At 43.1% G+C, this 18,303-nt stretch overlaps 2 protein-coding genes and 1 long non-coding RNA gene across 12 annotated transcripts in view; 2 read left to right on the top strand and 1 right to left on the bottom strand.

The window, feature by feature from the left end:
• Positions 1-18,303, top strand: part of LOC125176034 (uncharacterized) — a 175,207-nt gene that overhangs the window by 140,701 nt on the left and 16,203 nt on the right. The window lies entirely within an intron of this gene.
• Positions 1-18,303, bottom strand: part of IRAG1 (inositol 1,4,5-triphosphate receptor associated 1) — a 120,103-nt gene that overhangs the window by 97,872 nt on the left and 3,928 nt on the right. The gene's annotated exons all lie outside the window — the stretch shown is intronic.
• LOC125176033 (60S ribosomal protein L30-like) lies at positions 15,301-15,697 on the top strand. The gene has a single exon (XM_047876757.1). The coding sequence runs from the start codon at positions 15,301-15,303 to the stop codon at positions 15,646-15,648; it is 348 nt and encodes a 115-aa protein (XP_047732713.1). The 3' UTR covers positions 15,649-15,697.

Genomic DNA, 18,303 nt, shown 5'->3' on the forward strand with positions numbered 1-18,303 from the left:
GCTCAGCAATTAGAAGCACAGTAGTAATCAGGCAACGATAAGCATGGGTAGTGAGAGCTGGGATGCTGTAGTTCAAGGTGCTCTGGAAGTACACAGGCTGCATGCATGCACGTGTGCACACATGCATACACACATTCACACTGCACCACACTCAACACACACAACATTCCCAAAAGTCAAATCAGTTTTGCAGGGTGCACCATGTCTCACCTGAGGCATTTCAAATTCAAATATATGTTATGTTTTTACAAGGATGGGCACAAATGGGAATGACATCTTTTATTCTCACTCTGAAGTCTCTCTAAAATGAGGCTCAAGGAAAGGATTCATCCCTCAGTTTGGAGATTCCCCCTACCCTTTCTCCTTTATCAGGAAGGACTGGCTTTGGAAACAGAGAGGAATGTGACTATTACAAGCACACCAGCCCTACTCCTCTGGGCTTTCAGCTGGAAAGTTCCCAAAACACATTCTGTTCTATTCTGCTTCCATCCCATCCAGACCTGGCCCAATAAAGACATCATGTGTTGCCTATTTCCCCTGTCTTATGGGTCCTCTACTGCTGACGGTATGACATACTGACAGCATGAGAGGGAATCTCAGCTCAACAGGGAAAGTAATTCTGTTCCCTGTACAGTGTGTGCAATAAGTGACCACCAGGTTATATCCATGTCTGGAGAGTCACACACAAACACACACCAGCCCCCCCACTCCCGATCAACCCTGATTCCCTGATCCTTGCCCATGGGACAAGAGCGACACAGGGCATGAGCATCTCTCCCACATCATGGAGACTGACCTCCAGTCTCCTAACAATTAAAAGGTTAAGATCTATAACCACTGCACTTTGAGATTGAAATGCAGTTTGAGTGTCTCTCCGCTTACAGATCATACACTTTTGCTCTCATGTTCTTGGCTGTGACCCTTGTGCTGACTCTTGAGTGGTCCCACTTTACCTCTCTAAGAGACGCCCTTGCAGCACAGAACAGAAAAAGTGTTTATAGGGGGGAAGGGGGGACAAGGTGAGCTATGCCACAGTTTCCTCCCCTGTAAAATGGACATAATTACTTCTATCTCGGGATTGTTGACAGGATGAAATGAGATGTGTAAATGCCTTGGCGCAGAATCAGTGCCTTGGAGAGACATCTGCAGTTTGGGCCCATTTGGTGGCCCAGTCCCCCTTCTTCTGGTAACAGCAGCAGCATCTTCATCGTGCCTGTGCTTGGGGTGGGGATAGCTGACTCCACTATGGGAGTGGGGCTGTAACACAGGCCTGGCCAATCAGAACACCCCATGACCCTAGCCCTGGTGATCAAGGGATGGACACATGACCCTGACTGAGCAGTAAAGTCATCTCAGTGACTTTCATTGGAACAATTGGGAGAGTTCTAGCCGCTGGGGTTTCTGAGAGGATAGGATATAAGCTGGGAACTGTAAGTGCCAGGTTGCCATCATGAGGCAGAGGCCACCTGAGAAGAGATCCAATATCAAGGACAATTGAGAAGTAGAGGGGATGAGCCCCATGCATCCAACTGCATCTGAACCTGCCCTAGACCTGTCAGTTATGTACCCCAGAAAATCCTGGCTATTGCCTAATCTAATCTGAATAAGTTTCTGTTCCATGCAGACAAGAATCTTGGCTAATGCAAAACTCACTGGATTTGGCTTACCCTTCCCCTTTCCCACTGCCATTGGTCTGGAGGGGCCTTTCTTGATTTGTAGAGACTTTGCCAGGGTTCATATCCCCATCCTCAGTCTCTTTCCCTTCAGTCCTTCTTCCATCACACTGATCATTCTCTGCATGGGCTTAGTCATGTTACCCCTCAGCTTACAGGACTCCTTGACCCGCCAGTGTCTGGAGAGCAAGTCCTGGCTTCCTCAGCTCTACCTTCAAAACCCTCCACAACCTGACCCCAATTCCTCTTGTGTTTCTTTTTTAACTGAGGTGTAATTGACATATAACATTAAATTAGTTTCAGGTGTGCAACATAATGATTCAATATTTGTATATATTGCAAAAAAGGTCTCTACTATAGTTCTAGCTAATATCCATCACCATATGTAGTTACAAAATTTTTTTCTTGCAATGAGAACTTTTAAGATCTACTTTCTTAGCAACCCTAATTCCTTTCGAGCTTACCTCTCACAACCATCTCCAATGGCTCTGTGCATACTGTGCCTGATTTACATCAACCCTATCCCCTACTCTGCAATGCTTCCCTACTCTCTGACCCTGTGCCTTTCCCCAGAAAACCTTTCACTTCTTACCTACCTGCCAAAATCCCACCTACTCAATTATCTTCTTTTCCAAGAAGTCTTCACATATGGCCAAGGCAGAATTAATGTCTCACTCCCCTGAATTTACTCCCTGTCAGCCTGTCCTTACTTAAGAATAATGTATATACATCTTGAGAGCAGGGGGCATGTTTTAGTTGATTCTGGATCTCCCTGGGGCCCTCACACAAGGTTTGCCTACCATAGGCCCTTGGTGAATCTATTGACACAAGACCCCAGCTCCCGCCTCACAAACTCTGAATCCTCCACCCTCTCCTTCACTCTACTCTAGGAGAAAGGATCCTAATGTTTGAATCACATTTCCTCTTCACCAGGAAACTTTTTTAATTGTGGTAAAATATACATAACATAAAATTTATAATTTTAAGCATCTTAAAGTGTACAATTCAGTGGCATTAAATACATTCACATTGTTGTACACCTATTACCACTATCTAGCTCCAGAATGTTTTCTTCACCCCAAAAGGAAACATCATAGCCATCAAGCAGCTGCTTCCCATGCCTCCTCCCCCCCCCCCACACACACCCCCCCCCCGACTCTGCACCCACCCAGGCCCTGGAAATCACTAGTTTGCCTTTTGTCTCCATGGATTTGCTTGTTCTGGACACTTCATATAAATGGAATCATACAATATGTGGTCTTTTGAGTCTTTCACGTAGCATAATGTTTACAAGATTCATTTATGTTGTAGAACATATCAGTACTTCATTCCTTCTTATGACTGAATAATATATTCCATGGCAAGGATATCTCTCATGTTGTTCATGCATATTCATCAGTTGATGGACATTTGCGTCATTGCCACTTTTTGACCATTGTGAATAGTGCTGCTATGAACATTTTTGTACAAGTTTTATTTGAACACCTGTTTTCAGTTTTCTGGGGTATATACCTAGGAGTGCAATGGCTGGGTCATATGAGAACTCTATGTTTACCAGGAAGCCTCCTACACTTCCCATCTCCAGCCCTCATCTACATCCTGGATCTGCTTGGCTGACTTCATCTTGGAAGAGTCCATCAGCTTTTTATAAGGGAGATATTTCATCTTGATTGTTGTCTCCTGATGGCAATCCTTACAGGGCATTCCTAGTCTTTAATATCAACCTCTTACTATTTAGAGTTTCCTATTGTCTAACTATTTCAAATCCACTGTTTAGTTTGTTCCTCACAACATCGCTACAGAGTAGATTCTATTATGTCTGTTTTTCAGATGAGAAGGCTGAGATTCAGTGGGGTGAAGGGACTTGACAAGGTCACAACCATTAGGGTCCCAGATAAAACTGACTCCCACTCCAGTGCCCTTTGTGTACCACCACAGTGGCTCTCTATCAGCCTCTCTGTCCAAGGTCTTTTTAAAAAATAATCACCTTCTAAATTTATTCTCAGATCCACCATTGTTTATAAATGCCCCTTGCTAGGTGACCAATCAATGCTGGCACAGATTTCTGCTACACTCTGCCAGTTGGCACTTCATTTATAATTATATTTAAACATTTTTGCCTATACCAAGGAGATCAACTTTTGCCTTTTCTGGGTCTTCAAGAGTCTTCTGGAATCCTGAGTTAATGCTCCCTTTTGATGTTGATATGACACTAACTCTGAGCATGTCCCATAAGCTCAATCTCAGTGGAGCATAAAACAAAGGCACAATGACCTCCAGCCTGCTCCTTGGAACTTCCCATCCTAGTGTCCTATGTCCAAACAGGACTAGAAGACTATAAGGAACAAGGCAAGAATGGAACAATCACCATTCATCAAAGGCATACCATGTGTCTGATACTTTAGGTATATTTGCTCATCAATCCCCTGACTGCAGAAGGAGGCAAATGTTATTTTGCAGATAAGGAAAGTGAAGCTCAGTGTGGTGCTGTGACTTGTCCACAGGGACACCTAAGGGTGGCCAAGCAGGACTAGAAACTAGCAGAGCCCATCCTGTACCCACTCTAGACACTGTCTGCCTCCCAGGGAGAAGCTTTTTGGGCTGACTTGGCCCACTTAGAGCCTGCCCTGGCAGTTCTACAAGCAGCAAGGGCTTTCTAGATGCCACATGACCCACCTTGTGTGCACTCAAGCAAGAATGTCTCTTGCTAGCTGTTTCCAAAGAGTATTCTCTGCAACCCTTTTTCTGGGTGATTTTGTTAGTAGCTGTGGAAATAAAGGTTTCTGTGTTTAAGTACATTTGGGAACATCAGCATTGGACAGATTTCTGTACTGTAGGGCTTATCAGCCTTTAAGAAGCCAATATGCAGGATAAATCTTCAAGAGGGAAGTACAGGGGCACTTGGGCAGTGCCATTGGTTGGGCATCTGACTCTTGATCTCAGTTCGGGTCATGATCTCATGGTTCATGAGTTCAAGTCCCACATTGGGCTCTGTGCTGATGATATGGAGCTGACTTGGGATTCTGTCTTCCTTCTCTCTGACCCTCTCCTGCTTGTACTCTCTCTCTCAAAATAAATAAATAAACTTAAAAATTAAAAAAAGAAAGAAAGAAAGTATAGAATGTTTCCCAAACTTATTTGACCATGAATGTTTTCTCAAGGAGTATCTCAATGTGTTTTCCTCAAAGCCTAATCACAGATGCCCCAGGCCCTCTCAGGCTGGTGGGGAGCCAGAGGTGAGAAGCAGAGCGGTTGTGCACATGGACTCTGGGGCCAGGCTGCCTGGGATCATTTCCCAGCCCTGCTGCACAGTAGCTGGGTGACCTTGGGCAAATTACTCCATCTGTCCCTGCCTCAGTTTCCCCATATGTGAAACACAGATGGTGATAACTATGTAGATTATATAATACAGGTAAACTTCCTAGAACAGTATTTGGCACATAGTCAGTGCTCACTGTTAGTTGGCATTGTCAGTCCTTCACAAGCCTTGCAAAAAGGGATTCCTCACATATTCCCTCAGAATTAGCAGTCTGCACATGGCACTCTCTGCCCATAGGCCAACAACATCCTCTCAGTTTATAAAACCTCTTAACCAAGACGGCAGGAAGCCCCATAAAAGCCAGCCAATGTTCCGTAGGAGTAGCCCTTCTTAACCTTGATGGCTGGGAAGGCCAGCCCGTTACAGACAGGCACATAAGATTCAGAAGACCCAGATTTTACACCCAACTTCCTCATTTTCCAGTGGGATCTTGAGTTTCCTCCCCTATAACATAGAACATAACAAGGCTCTAATCCAGGGCCTTCTCCACAGAGAAGGGTGGAGTTAGAGCACTAAGCAGGCAGAGGGGCTGGATAGTAGGACAGCACCAGTGACAGGTGGTAAGTATGTTCCCCTTTTGAGGAAATGGGAGAGGGTACCTATGACAAAGGTGCTTGGGTAGTGAATTAGGATAATTAACAGTAGCTTCTGCAACAGGCCCCAAATCTCAGTGCCTTTGAATGTACACCTTGCTGAGCTAAGTCTAATGCAAGTTGGGATACCCACCTCTATCTTCTGGCAAGAAGTTCTATAACAGAAAATCCCATGTGGAATATATAAGTGGGTGTGTGGATGCCAAGCGTTCCTGGATGACCCTGGCTGCCAAAACTGTGCTCCTCTGTTGCCCAGTTGTGTTCCCCTCCCCTTTTTGGAGAAGCAAGACGTATTTGCCCGCTGAGTTAATTCTCCCAGCTTTTCTAGGGCTCTACAAGCTCGGGAGTCTCTGGTTGCCTGGTTGACTGCATTATAGTGTTTTAATTTCTCACCTCTGGGAGCATCAGGCCTCACCAGTCCCCAGCCTCTGGCAGAGATGGTTAGCATTCTCTGAGTATTCCTGTGTTCCTCTTCATTCCCAGCCTCTCTTGCTGTTGGTTGGGACCCAGCCACTAATTCTGGCCAAGAGATTGTATGTCACCTCTGGGTTGAGGCACGGAGAGCCATGCCTCCTGCATCCCTCTCTTCCTCCATTGAGATGGCTCTGAGTTTCATAGGACGGCTGAAAGAACCAATTCAGCAACATATGTGCCCCCTCACCCTAAGTGTCATTTCTCCAGTTGTGGTTGGCAGACAGGACCATCCAGGAATTCTTGGCATTTATACAGCCATTTAAAGCTAGATACAGCTTCCATATGGGGTTTTCTGTTATTAAACTTCTTTCTGTAATTTGAAGTATCATGACCTGTGATTCAGATACTCCCAGTACTACCATGAACAGTGTGCCAGGTGGCATGTCTCAGACTATAATGTGCACACAAATCACCTAGAGGTCTCATTAAGGTGCAGATGCTGACTCAGTAGGTTTGAGGCCACACTCAGGAGTCTGCATTTCAAACAAGCTCCCAGGTGATACTGACGTTGTTGGTCCTAGACTGTGCTCTGAAAAGCAAGGTGATGGGGCAGGGCTGACTTATTCACTAAGTATGGTGGGAACCATGCATAGTGCCCATGAAAATGTTTTAATTTCTTTTAAAATCAGAAGGGAAAAAAAGTAAACTTTCAGGCCAAAAAAATGTCCTGATAGATAACATTAATGTATTTATATCAACAGTTATAAAATAAATTTCTTAAGGAAGAAGGGACCCATGGAGACAAAAGTGCCTAAGGCCCACAAATATCCAATGTGGCTTTGGGACAAGGCAGGGGCACAGGAGGTGGTGTTAGGCTACATATAATGCATAAAACCATGAAATCCAGAGAATCCATGCGAGGTTATACAGAGTATATGGCTATGTGGTCGTCTGGGAGGATCACATGAGATACAATCAGAGAACATGCTTTGCAGAGGGTAGCTAGCTGCTCAAATCATTTTAGGGGGTCTCCTCAGGTTCTCCAGATCTCTCCCACCTAGGAAGCTCTGAAGAGGTATGCAGGACCTCCTGGAGGTCCCCAAATTCTGGTGTCCCAAATGTCTTCCAAGGGACTTCCAGTCTTTTTTTGCCTAGGACCCCATTCCATTGTTCACATCCATCTGCTCCCAGAGCCCAAGGACTTAAAGCAGCTGACCCTGTAGTGTGAGGGAAGAGGAACCAGGCTCCAGAGGCTGCTTTTGTTAGTGACAAACACAACACATCTCTGATCTGAACAGCAAATGTCCAAAGCATGAGTCAAATGCCTTGTTAACAGGAAAGAGAAAGAATAGGCATTCCCTTCAGCAGTAAATGTTTTCTCATATACACACCCTTCCACTTTACTCTGGACCCAGTGCCAGTTCTGACTGCCCAGAAAGGCACTGTGTGGGCTTTTAGACAATGGATAATAGCTGATTCTTCTAACACACCTGCAATCCTCCTTATCACATATGCAGCAACTGACAATGTCAATACTCCAGGAGGACCTCAGTCATATGACCATTGGGGTGAATCACTGGGCCTTGGGCATGAACAGTGCACAGATGAGGAAACTAAGGCCTCAGAAGGCAGAAGTGATTTGCTCAAGGACACAAAATGATTTGGAAGCAGAGCCAAGCCTAGAACCTGGGACCCCTACTTATAATGTTGTCTTCATTTCAGCACCAGGGATGGATACTGGAAGATACACTCTATCTTCAAACCTAGGAGTGTCTGTTCATTCATTGACTCACTCAATATCCACCAATAACCTGCTACAAACTTGCCATGGTTCTAGCTTACCTTAATACCTCTCTATAAATCCATGAAGACCTAATCTTTTTAACAGTCTTACCAGCCTTGGGGCACCTGGGTGGCTCAGTTGGGTAAGCATCTGAATCTTGATTTCGGCTTAGGTCATGATCTCACAATTCATAAGTTCAAGCCCTGCATCAGGCTCTGTGCTGGTGGTGTGGAGCCTGCTTGGGATTCTCTCTCTCCCCTCACTCTCTCTCTCTCTGCCCCAACTCTGCTCACAATCTCTCTCTCTCTAAAATAAATAAATCAACTTAAAAAAAAAAAAGTCTTACCAGCCCAGCCACTACCTCCTCCTAGCCTGAGAGCTTCAAGTGTGAGATTCTGTCTGCTGATAGGCTGCATGCACTTTGAACCAAGGGCAATCAAGCTTTGACCTTGTCTCTTTCCTGAGTTAACTAATGAACCTCAGAAAACCTTGAGCTTCAAGCAAAAGAAAGATAATCAGCGAAAGAAAGATAACATTTTTACCTATCTCACTTATGAAAAATATGATAATATATGTAAAGCACTTAACATGGTATATAGCTGGTGTTCAACAAATGATAGCTGTTGTAGTAATGATAAGAAGTACATTATTATCACTCCTGTTATTGTCAAGCAAAACAAGAAGTCTCCTGAATATTTCAGCGAGTGGAATCTTCCCCTCCAGGACTCTAAAAAGGCAGGCTTACTTTGTCTGAGCAACTTCTTATAGACTATAGGAGTCATGAGACAGGGACAACTTGCCAAGTGTTTCTGGGTCTAATTTGCCAGATCCTTGAGGTCCGTCCCCACACCGCTCTTTCTCTGCTGGGCTGAAAAACCATCTGCTTCTATCAGTGTAAGGCCCTGTGATCCTCAGACCTGTTGAAATTGTCTGTACATGGTGACAACAACAAAGAAATAAAGCTACCTTCCAATACAACCACGTGGAAAACCCACATGCAAGGGATATTATTAGTTATCTAAGGAAGTGACTCAAGAAATTGTCTGTAAATGTGGCTGAAGGGTGAGGAGGCTTGACCGGGATCTCCAGATGACAGAACAGGAGGATGATTATGAGTTTATAGAGAACAACATCCTTTGGAAAGACTTCTGCTTTCAGCAATTTGCCCTTCTTTAGGAAGGACCCCTGTATATAAGGAATGGCTCCCCATGATCCTATTGCCTGTCCTCAGCTGATTAATACTGACCCACGATGGGCCCATCATGTTCTCTCTCCCAAGACCTTGGACAGAGACTAAGAGTCCCTGGACCCTGGTTGAGCCAGGGCTCTGCCCTAGAGCAGTGGTCTTCAGAGTGAGGAATGAGTGCCCACGGAATACGCAAGATGATCCAGGGGAACATGGGAAGACAACTGGAAATTGTTATTAAGTTCTACTTTCTTTGTATTATATAAGCAGATTGACAATGGGGCCTTCATTCAGTCTCTATGTTGAAAGGCCACTGTCACATCCAGTTTGTGAGATGTCCTGAAGGAACAGGGGAAATTCTACAATGCTAAGGGATTTACATAACAGCACCCTCATGTATTCATTTGCTTTAGTGAAGTATGACACAGTTTGTATGTGCCCAAGTAAGTGGATTAGTGAAATATATTTATCTAGGTTTAACCAAACCAACAATCATAAAATGGGCAAGTGGCTTAAAAGTCTCCTAAAAATAAAATAAAATAAAATAAAACAAAATAAAAGTCTCTTGCAAAAAAAAATGTGGAATGAAGATACTACTAAGGTACTACAAACACCACAAGCAACTCTCAAACATTTTTTGCAAACTGGTGAATCAAACTGAAAATTTTACTTACAATTCAGTAAGTAAAGATGCCCTTCTTCTACATCAGCTATTTGAGCTCGTTATCCTCTTCCTGCTCTCCCTCTCTCCCTGCCTTCCCCCTGATCTATTCTGTGCCCATGTTCCCAGATGACATCTACCAGATGTATCACTTGGGCTCCCATGCTTGTTTCCTGAGATTGGCCAATGGTCCAGGAGGAGGTGGGAGGAGAGAGAGGTTGGGGGATTTTCTTCTCTGTTCCCACTTGCTGCAGCACTACATCTCTGGCATGAATGTATCCCTTCTTAACTACAGCTCATTCTGGAGGGACCTTCTTCCCTGGATCCCATGTCACTGGATTATGGTCTCACTATTTCTTTCTCCTGCCCCTTCCAGCTAGGGCTAGTAACAGCCTCCTGCTGTTGCTCATTCTGGGGTGCCTGGGCACCATCTTTTGTAAGTAGTCCTTCTGTTAAAGTCTCTTGAGCCAGTTGAGTTGGATTTGGTTCCTTGCCAGAAGACTGATTGTTACAGTATCTCATTTACCATGACAGTCATTAAAGTGAGGGGTTATCCAAAGAGCTGAGATTTTAAAACATAATGAGCTCTCTCAGTAAGGAATACTCTTAAGGAAAGAAAAAAAAGCCAGTGGCACTGTTTAAAAAAAATAAAGCATGATTTTCATATATTATTTCATCTTTCTCAACCCTTCAAAATTTCTATTTTTATGTGTTTTATAAAATAACTGGCTTATTAATGTAGCTCATGAATATGACTTAAAGAAATGCACATAAATTGGAGGTGCATACTAAAACAATTTTTTTAACTGATGAGATGAACCATCAAAAAACCTTTGCCCTAGAGAAGACCTCTGCTCTAGAAAAAAAAAAAAAAAAAAAAAAAAAAAGGTAAGTTCCTGCTGTCATGTCCCCAGCACTGCCCTGGGGATTGCCTTCCCAATACCTGCCTGTCTACTTTTTCCTTTGATTCTCTGAACTACCTTCCAGCAAACCCCATCTTTCTCCAGAATAAAACGGGACTCCAAAGACAAAGGCTGATTTAAGGCTTCCAGGGGAGAGACCCCTCTTGTGTTCTGGGGAAGTCTCTCTGTTGTAGGCAGAAATTACTATCAGGCTCTAGCCTAGGTGAAACACCCCCTCAGAACGTTCTACCTTCTGAGAAAAATTTTCATTTTCCAGGCATTTTGGTCACTGGAAAGGATTATCTCCCACCATACATTAGCACACAGACATTCAGAATTATATACTTCAGTCTCTTACAAGTTTGATTATCATGAGTCAGTCTCCATGTGAACAATCAACTCCAGGCCACTGACCAGGCTTAGGGATAGGGCTAGGACCTTGGAACATCCCCCAAGATGATACTTTTTAGGGAGTTCTCTTGGCATTCAGCCATCTAGGTTCCTCCTAACAACACTTAACCTCATCACCACTATCTTCCAACCTACATTAGGGACTAGTTGGACCACAGCTGGGAAACAGGAAAGACGTCTTAGGTGAGAAGCCCAGAAAGAGATTATATTCTTTCTACCAGTGAATCAAGCCCAGGTTGAAAATATCACGATGAGACAGCCCTTTGAAAAACCTGACAATTTGGAGCCACAAAATAGAGGAGTCCCATGTGCTCGATGTTAACCTGGGCTTGAATAATAGTTATTATTTGTTGAATACTTATACACAAATAAGTTCTTTAAATACACTAATCCATTTCATCTTCATAACAATTCTTTGAACAAGACACATCATGACCAGCCTATTTTATATGTCAGGAAAGTAAGGCAGCAGAGGTTAGATCATTTTGCCCAAGGTCACACAATAAGTTGAAAGGCTGAGACTTGGTTCAGGTCATTTGACTTTAGAAGCTGGGGTCTCAACCACTACTCCATGCTGCCTCTGAGGCAGACTGGGTGACTATGGCAGGATCTATGACCTTTTAGGGCACAAGACTTGGTGAGTCAGAGAATGTCTCAAGACTCACAGTGTACAACATGGCATTTCTTATGATAGAGATTCTAGACTTGTACTGTATTTTCCTACCAGAGGAAGGGGCTTGTTCATAGACAAGGTTATGAAACATGATAAAGATTGTCACATATTGAAAGAAGACAAAGAGAGATACAGAGTAGAGCTGTCCAGCATCCTGCCCCAAAGCTCAGGGCATTTTTGTTCCGAGAAGCAGTGCCAGGACCCCCTAGGCTCAAACTACAGGAGCAGGCACAGAGGATGGACATGCTCACTCTCCTCTATGGCCTGGGTATGTGTGCCACAGACATATGGAAGTTGCCACAGATTAGGCGTCTGATAGTTTTTTTATTTGAGTCCCCTTTCTTTACTTACTAGTTAATATTAGTTGTTTTGAGTAAGTGGACTGTGTCAGTTGCTCACAAATATCTCCCTTAGATGGCTATGGTCTGCGTTTAACAACATATTATATATATAAAACACCTAGCACAAACAGCATGCTCAAACAATGGTAGTTCCCATCCCCTCCTTTCATTGTCTATCTACATGACAGACACAAGGGATCCTACACAAGGATCCCAGAGGAAGAGGTAGTTAGGAGGCCATTTGCTTCTTGACTGGAGCTGCCTAAATGGAACTTGCATGAAAAAAAATTCACACCAGATACTTCTAGTTGGATGCTTGTCTTGTCCACAGAAGGACTGCTCCTCAAACAGGTGCCCACTAGGCATGTCAGGAAGAGAAAGGGTGAAGTTCCGTCAGGCAGGAGAGAGAGGAGCTGGGGGTGCTCACCTCCTGGTACTACATGGCAGCCTCTGCAGCCTGAAAGCTCCCTACCTGTCACTAGGGTGTGGCACATCTGCTGGTGTACATCACCTCAGAGGCCAGCTTTGCAACAGGGCTTGGGTCAGCCCTCACTGAGGCACCATTAGGGGCATCATGCTTCTTCTCCTACATGATTGTTTCATTAGTGTGGGAGGAGCCACAGAATGTAAGACTCCCGACTCCCCCCGCCCCCCAGGGGAATGGCTATCTTTTTTTTTTTAATACAACTTATTGTCACATTAGCTAACATACGGTGTATACAGTGTGCTCTTGGCTTTGGGAGCAGATTCCCATGGTTCATTGCTTACATACAACACCCAGTGCTCGTCCCAACAAGTGCCCTCCTCAATGCCCATCATCCATTTTCCCCTCTCCCCCATCCCCTTCCCATCAACCCTCAGTTGAAGGAGAAAACCAAAGCGGGAGGCATCACAATCCCAGACTTTAGCCTCTACTACAAAGCTGTAATCTTCAAGACAGCATGGTATTGGCACAAAAACAGACACATAGACCAATGGAATAGAATAGAGACTCCAGAATTGGACCCCAAAATGTATGGCAAACTAATCTTTGACAAAGCAGGAAAGAATATCCAATGGAAAAAAGACAGTCTCTTTAACAAATGGTGCTGGGAGAACTGGAGAGCAACATGCAGAAGAATGAAACTAGACCACTTTCTTACACCATTCACAAAAATAAACTCAAAATGGATGAAGGAGCTGAATGTGAGACAGGAAACCATGAAAACCCTACAGGAGAAAGCAGGAAAAAAACCTCTCTGACCTCAACCACAGCAATTTCTTACTTGACATATCTCCAAAGGCAAGGGAATTAAAAGCAAAAATGAACTATTGGGACCTCATCAAGATAAAAAGCTTCTGCACAGCAAAGGAAACAATCAACAAAACTAAAAGGCAACCGACGGAATGGGAAAATATATTTGTAAATGACATATCGGACAAAGGTCTAGTATCCAAAATCTGTAAAGAACTCACCAAACTCCACACCCGAAAAACAAATAATCCAGTGAAGAAATGGGAAGAAGACATGAATAGACACTTTTCTAAAGAAAACATCCAGATAGCCAACAGGCACGCGAAAAGATGCTCAACGTCACTCCTCATCAGGGAAATACAAATCAAAACCACACTGAGATACCACCTCATGCCAGTCAGAGTGGCTAAAATGAACAAATCAGGAGACTTTAGATGCTGGAGAGGATGTGGAGAAACGGGAACCCTCTGGCACTGTTGGTGGGCATGCAAACTGGTGCAGCCGCTCTGGAAAACAGTGGAGGTTCCTCAAAAAATTAAAAATAGACCTACCCTATGACCCAGGAATAGCACTGCTAGGAATTTACCCAAGGGATACAGGAGTACTGATGCATAGGGAAACTTGTACCCCAATGTTTATAGCAGCAGTCTCAACAATAGCCAAATTATGGAAAGAGCCTAAATGTCCATCAACTGATAAATGGATAAAGAAGTTGTGGTTTATATATACGATGGAATATTACTTGGCAATGAGAAAGAATGAAATATGGCCTTTTGTAGCAATGTGGATGGAACTGGAGAATGTTACGCTAAGTGAAGTAAGTCATACAGAGAAAGACAGATACCATATGTTTTCACTCTTATGTGGATCCTGAGAAACTTAACAGAAGACCATGGGGGAGGGGAAGGGGGAAAAAGTTACAGAGAGGGAAGGCAGCAAACCATGAGACTCTTAAAAACTGAGAATAAACTGAGGTTTGATGGGGCGTGGGAGGATGGGGAAAGTGGGTGATGGGCATTAAGGAGGGCACCTGTTAGGATGAGCACTGGCTGTTGTATGGAAACAAATTTGCCAATAAATTTCATATTTTAAAAAATAATTAAAAAATAAAATCTCAGAGGGTGTGTGAGTGAAAAAATATATATATAGCCTTGAAACATATGGCAGAAAAACTCTGAGAAAAAAAAGTCTCTTATAGTTTGCCTCACTCTCCAGGGGAATGGCTGTCAGATGGTGGGTTCTGACAATGGTCAACCTGACTGGCTTAGCCCTTTCCTCTTTCCTTTCTCTTGGGAATGTTCTCCCTGTAGGGGACACGCATTCTGCTCTGCATTTCCTTGCTTTATGATTTAAGGGGACCTGCCTCCACTAGAGGGCACTCCAGAGGGCTGGGGTAAGTAGGCTTTAGAAAGCCTGCTTGTCAATTAATTTCCAACAAAGGAGGCAAGAATATGCAATGGGGAAAAGGCAGTGTCTTCAACAAATGGTGTTGGGAAAACTGGACACTCAGATGCAAGAGAATGAAACTGGACCACTTTCTAACACCATACACAAAGATAAACTCAAAATGGATTAAAGACCAAAATGTGAAACCTGAAGAGAGCACAGGCAATAATTTCTCTGACATTGGCTGTAGCAGTATTTTTCTAGATATGTCTCCTGAGGCAAGGGAAATGAAAGCAAAAATAAACTATTGGGACTATATCAAAATAAAAAGCTTGTGAACACTGAAGGAAACAATCAACAAAACTACAAGACAACTACCAAATGGGAGAAGATATTTGCAAATGACATATCCAATAAAGAGCTAGTATCCAAAATATATAAAGAAATTATACAACTCAACACCAAAAAAACCCCAAATAATCCAATTTAAAAGTTAGCAGAAGACATGAACAGACATTCTCCAAAGAAGACATACAGATGAGGAACAGACATGAAAAGATGCTCAACATCACTTATCAAGAGGGAAATGCAAATCAAAACCACAATGAGATATCATCTCACACCTGTCAGAATGGCTAAAATCAAAAGCACAAGAGCCTTTCTCTCTCCCGGCCATCTTGGAGGTTGCTTTTGGTTGGGTCCGTCCCGCACCTAAGGCAGGAAGATGGTGGCTGCAAAGAAGATGAAAAAGTCTCTGGAGCCCAACAGCTCTAGGCTCCAACTCATTATGAAAAGTGGGAAGTATGTGTTGGGGTACAAGCAGACTCTGGAAATGATCCGACATGGCAAAGCGAAACTGGTCATCCTCGCCAACAACTGCCCAGCCTTGAGGAAATCTGAAATAGAATACTATGCCATGTTGGCCAAAACTGGTGTCCATCACTACAGTGGCAATACTATTGAATTGGGCACAGCATGTGGGAAATACTACAGAGTGTGCACACTGACTATTATTGATCCAGGTGATTCTGATATCATTCGAAGCATGCCAGAACAGACTGGTGAAAAGTAAATCAAATAAAAGTTTTCTTTAATAAAATTGGCTAGAGCTTGTTTTAAAACCTGAAAGAAAAAAAAAAAGCACAAGAAACAACAAGTGTTTGTGAGGATGCCATTTACTGGCTTTGTGTTGTTGGACAAGTTCCTGGCCCTCTCTGTGCCTCAGTTTCCTGATCTACATAACAGAGATAATCACAGTAACTACTTCAGGGGGTTGCTATGTGGACTAAATGAGGTACTGCCAATAAAACCTTAGAACAGCACCTAGCACACAGTAAATACTCAATAAGTGCTAGCTACCCTTGTTATTACTTTTATCCAATAAGCAAACTTTATAACTCTACCATAAATGGAAAAAGCAGTACGGCTTATACCACAAGGTGAGAGGAGTTATACAAATAAATGAAAACACTTATTAAATACTAGCTATTGCCTGACAAAGGCTCCAGGCTCAAGGCTTGCTCTCATTTTGGCCAAGAAGGGAGACAAGCCAGGGTCTGAAAGATGTTGAAGGCACAGACAGTTCAAGCCAGGGTGAACAACTTGTCCTGAATTGCCTGGGACTTCTGATTTTAGTGCTGAAAGTCCTGTAGCCCCTCTCATTCCCAGGCTACATCAGATGGAGGCTTTCTTCTTCACAGCAGGACTAAAAATAACTCACAAGGGAATGACATTCTTGTGATGTGAGTTCGTGTGTTTAGGGCTGAGTCAGTATCTCACTTATTATCTTGCAGAAGAAGTCACACCTTGGGCCACACCACCCAAGCCTGCCTCTGAGAGCTGGGTTTCCAAATGTCATACATGTACAGAAAAGCCATCATGTGTGTACCACTGAAGCAGTCCCCAAAGAAAAATCACATTCATAAGGGCCCAAGAAAAGGAACAGTGATCAAACCATGGCACAGCTAAAATTACTCTATATTATACAACCATTGAAAAATCATGTTTTGAAGTATCTTTAATAGCATGGAAAATGATGCATAGGGGCACATGTACCCCAATGTTTATAGCAGCACTTTCAACAATAGCCAAATTATGGAAAGAGTCTAAATGTCTATCAACTGGTGAATGGATAAAGAAGATGTGGTTTATATATACAATGAAATACTACTTGGCAATGATAAAGAATGGATTCATGCCATTTGCAGCAATGTGGATGGAACTGGGGGGTATGCTAAGTGAAATAAGTCAATCAGAGAAAGACAGATGTCATATGTTTTCATTCATATGTGGATCTTGAGAAACTTAACAGAAGACCATCGGGAAAGGGAAGGGGGAAAAATAGTTACAAACAGAGAGGGAGGGAAGGAAACCACAAGAGACTCTTAAATACAGAGAACAAACTGAGGGTGGATGGGGGGTTGGGAGAGAGGGGAAAATGGGTGATGGGCATTGAGGAGGGCACCTGTGGGGATGAGCACTGGGTGTTGTATGTAAGCCAATTTGACAATAAATTATATTTTAAAAATGATGACAATAGAATGTTCAATTTTAAAAAAGCAGATTAAGATGTCCTTCAGTGAGTGGATAAATAAACTGTGGTACATCAAGACAATAGAATATTATCTGGTGCTAAAAAGAATGAGCTATCAAGCCATGAAAAGACATGGAGCGGGGCACCTGGGTGACTAAGTCAGTTAAGCATCTGACTTCGGCTCAGGTCATGATCTCATGGTTCATGAGTTTGAGCCCCACATCAGGCTCTGCACTGACAGTGTGGAGCCTGCTTGGGATTCTCTCTTTCTCCCTCTCTCTGTGCCCCTCCTCTAGTCACTCTCTCTATCTCAAAATAAATTTTATTTTATTTTATTTATAATGTTTATTTATTTTTGAGAGAGAGAGAGATAGAGTGCAAGCAGGGGAGGGGCAGAAAGAGTGGGAGATACAGAATCTGAAGCAGGCTCCAAACTCGTGTATGGCGAGATCATGACCTGAACCAAAGTCGGACGCTTAACCAACTGAACCACCCAGGCACCCCTCAAAATAATTTTTTTAAAAACTTAAAAAAAAAAAAAGAAAAGATATGGAGGAAACTTAAATGCTTATTACTAAATGAAAGAAGCCAGTCTGAAAAGCCTACATACTATATGCTTCCAACTAGATGACATTCTGGAAAAAGTGAAACTATGGAGACAGTAAAAACGTCGGTGATTGCTAGGGGTTGGAGTTGGGAAGAAGGGTAAGTAGGTGGAACACAGGGGATCTTCAGGGCAGTGACACTACTCTGCATGATATTATAATGGTGGATACATGCCCTTATACATTTTCCTAAACCCACAGAATGAATGAGTGAACCAAGAGTGAACCCTAAGGTAAACTATGGACTTTGGGTAATGATGATATGTCAGTGTAGGCTCATGAATTGTAACAAATGAACCACTCTGGTGGGGGTTGTTGCTAACGGGGGAGGCTGTGCATGTGTGAGGCCGGAGGTATATGGGAAATCTCTGTACCTTCCTCTCAATTTTGCTGTGAACCGAAACTGCTCTAGAAAACTTAAATCTTTAAAAAAATTTTTAAAGCACATATCAATTTTAAAACCACATATAGTAAGACCTTAGTTTTATAAATTGCAGAGAAACACACCGTCATATTAACAATATTTATTTCTGAGTGACAGGATTCTGGGGGATTTTTTATTTCTTCATATTTACTTCTGTATTTCTTT

Source organism: Prionailurus viverrinus, chromosome D1, assembly GCF_022837055.1.
Source record: "Prionailurus viverrinus isolate Anna chromosome D1, UM_Priviv_1.0, whole genome shotgun sequence".
NCBI lineage: Eukaryota > Metazoa > Chordata > Mammalia > Carnivora > Felidae > Prionailurus > Prionailurus viverrinus.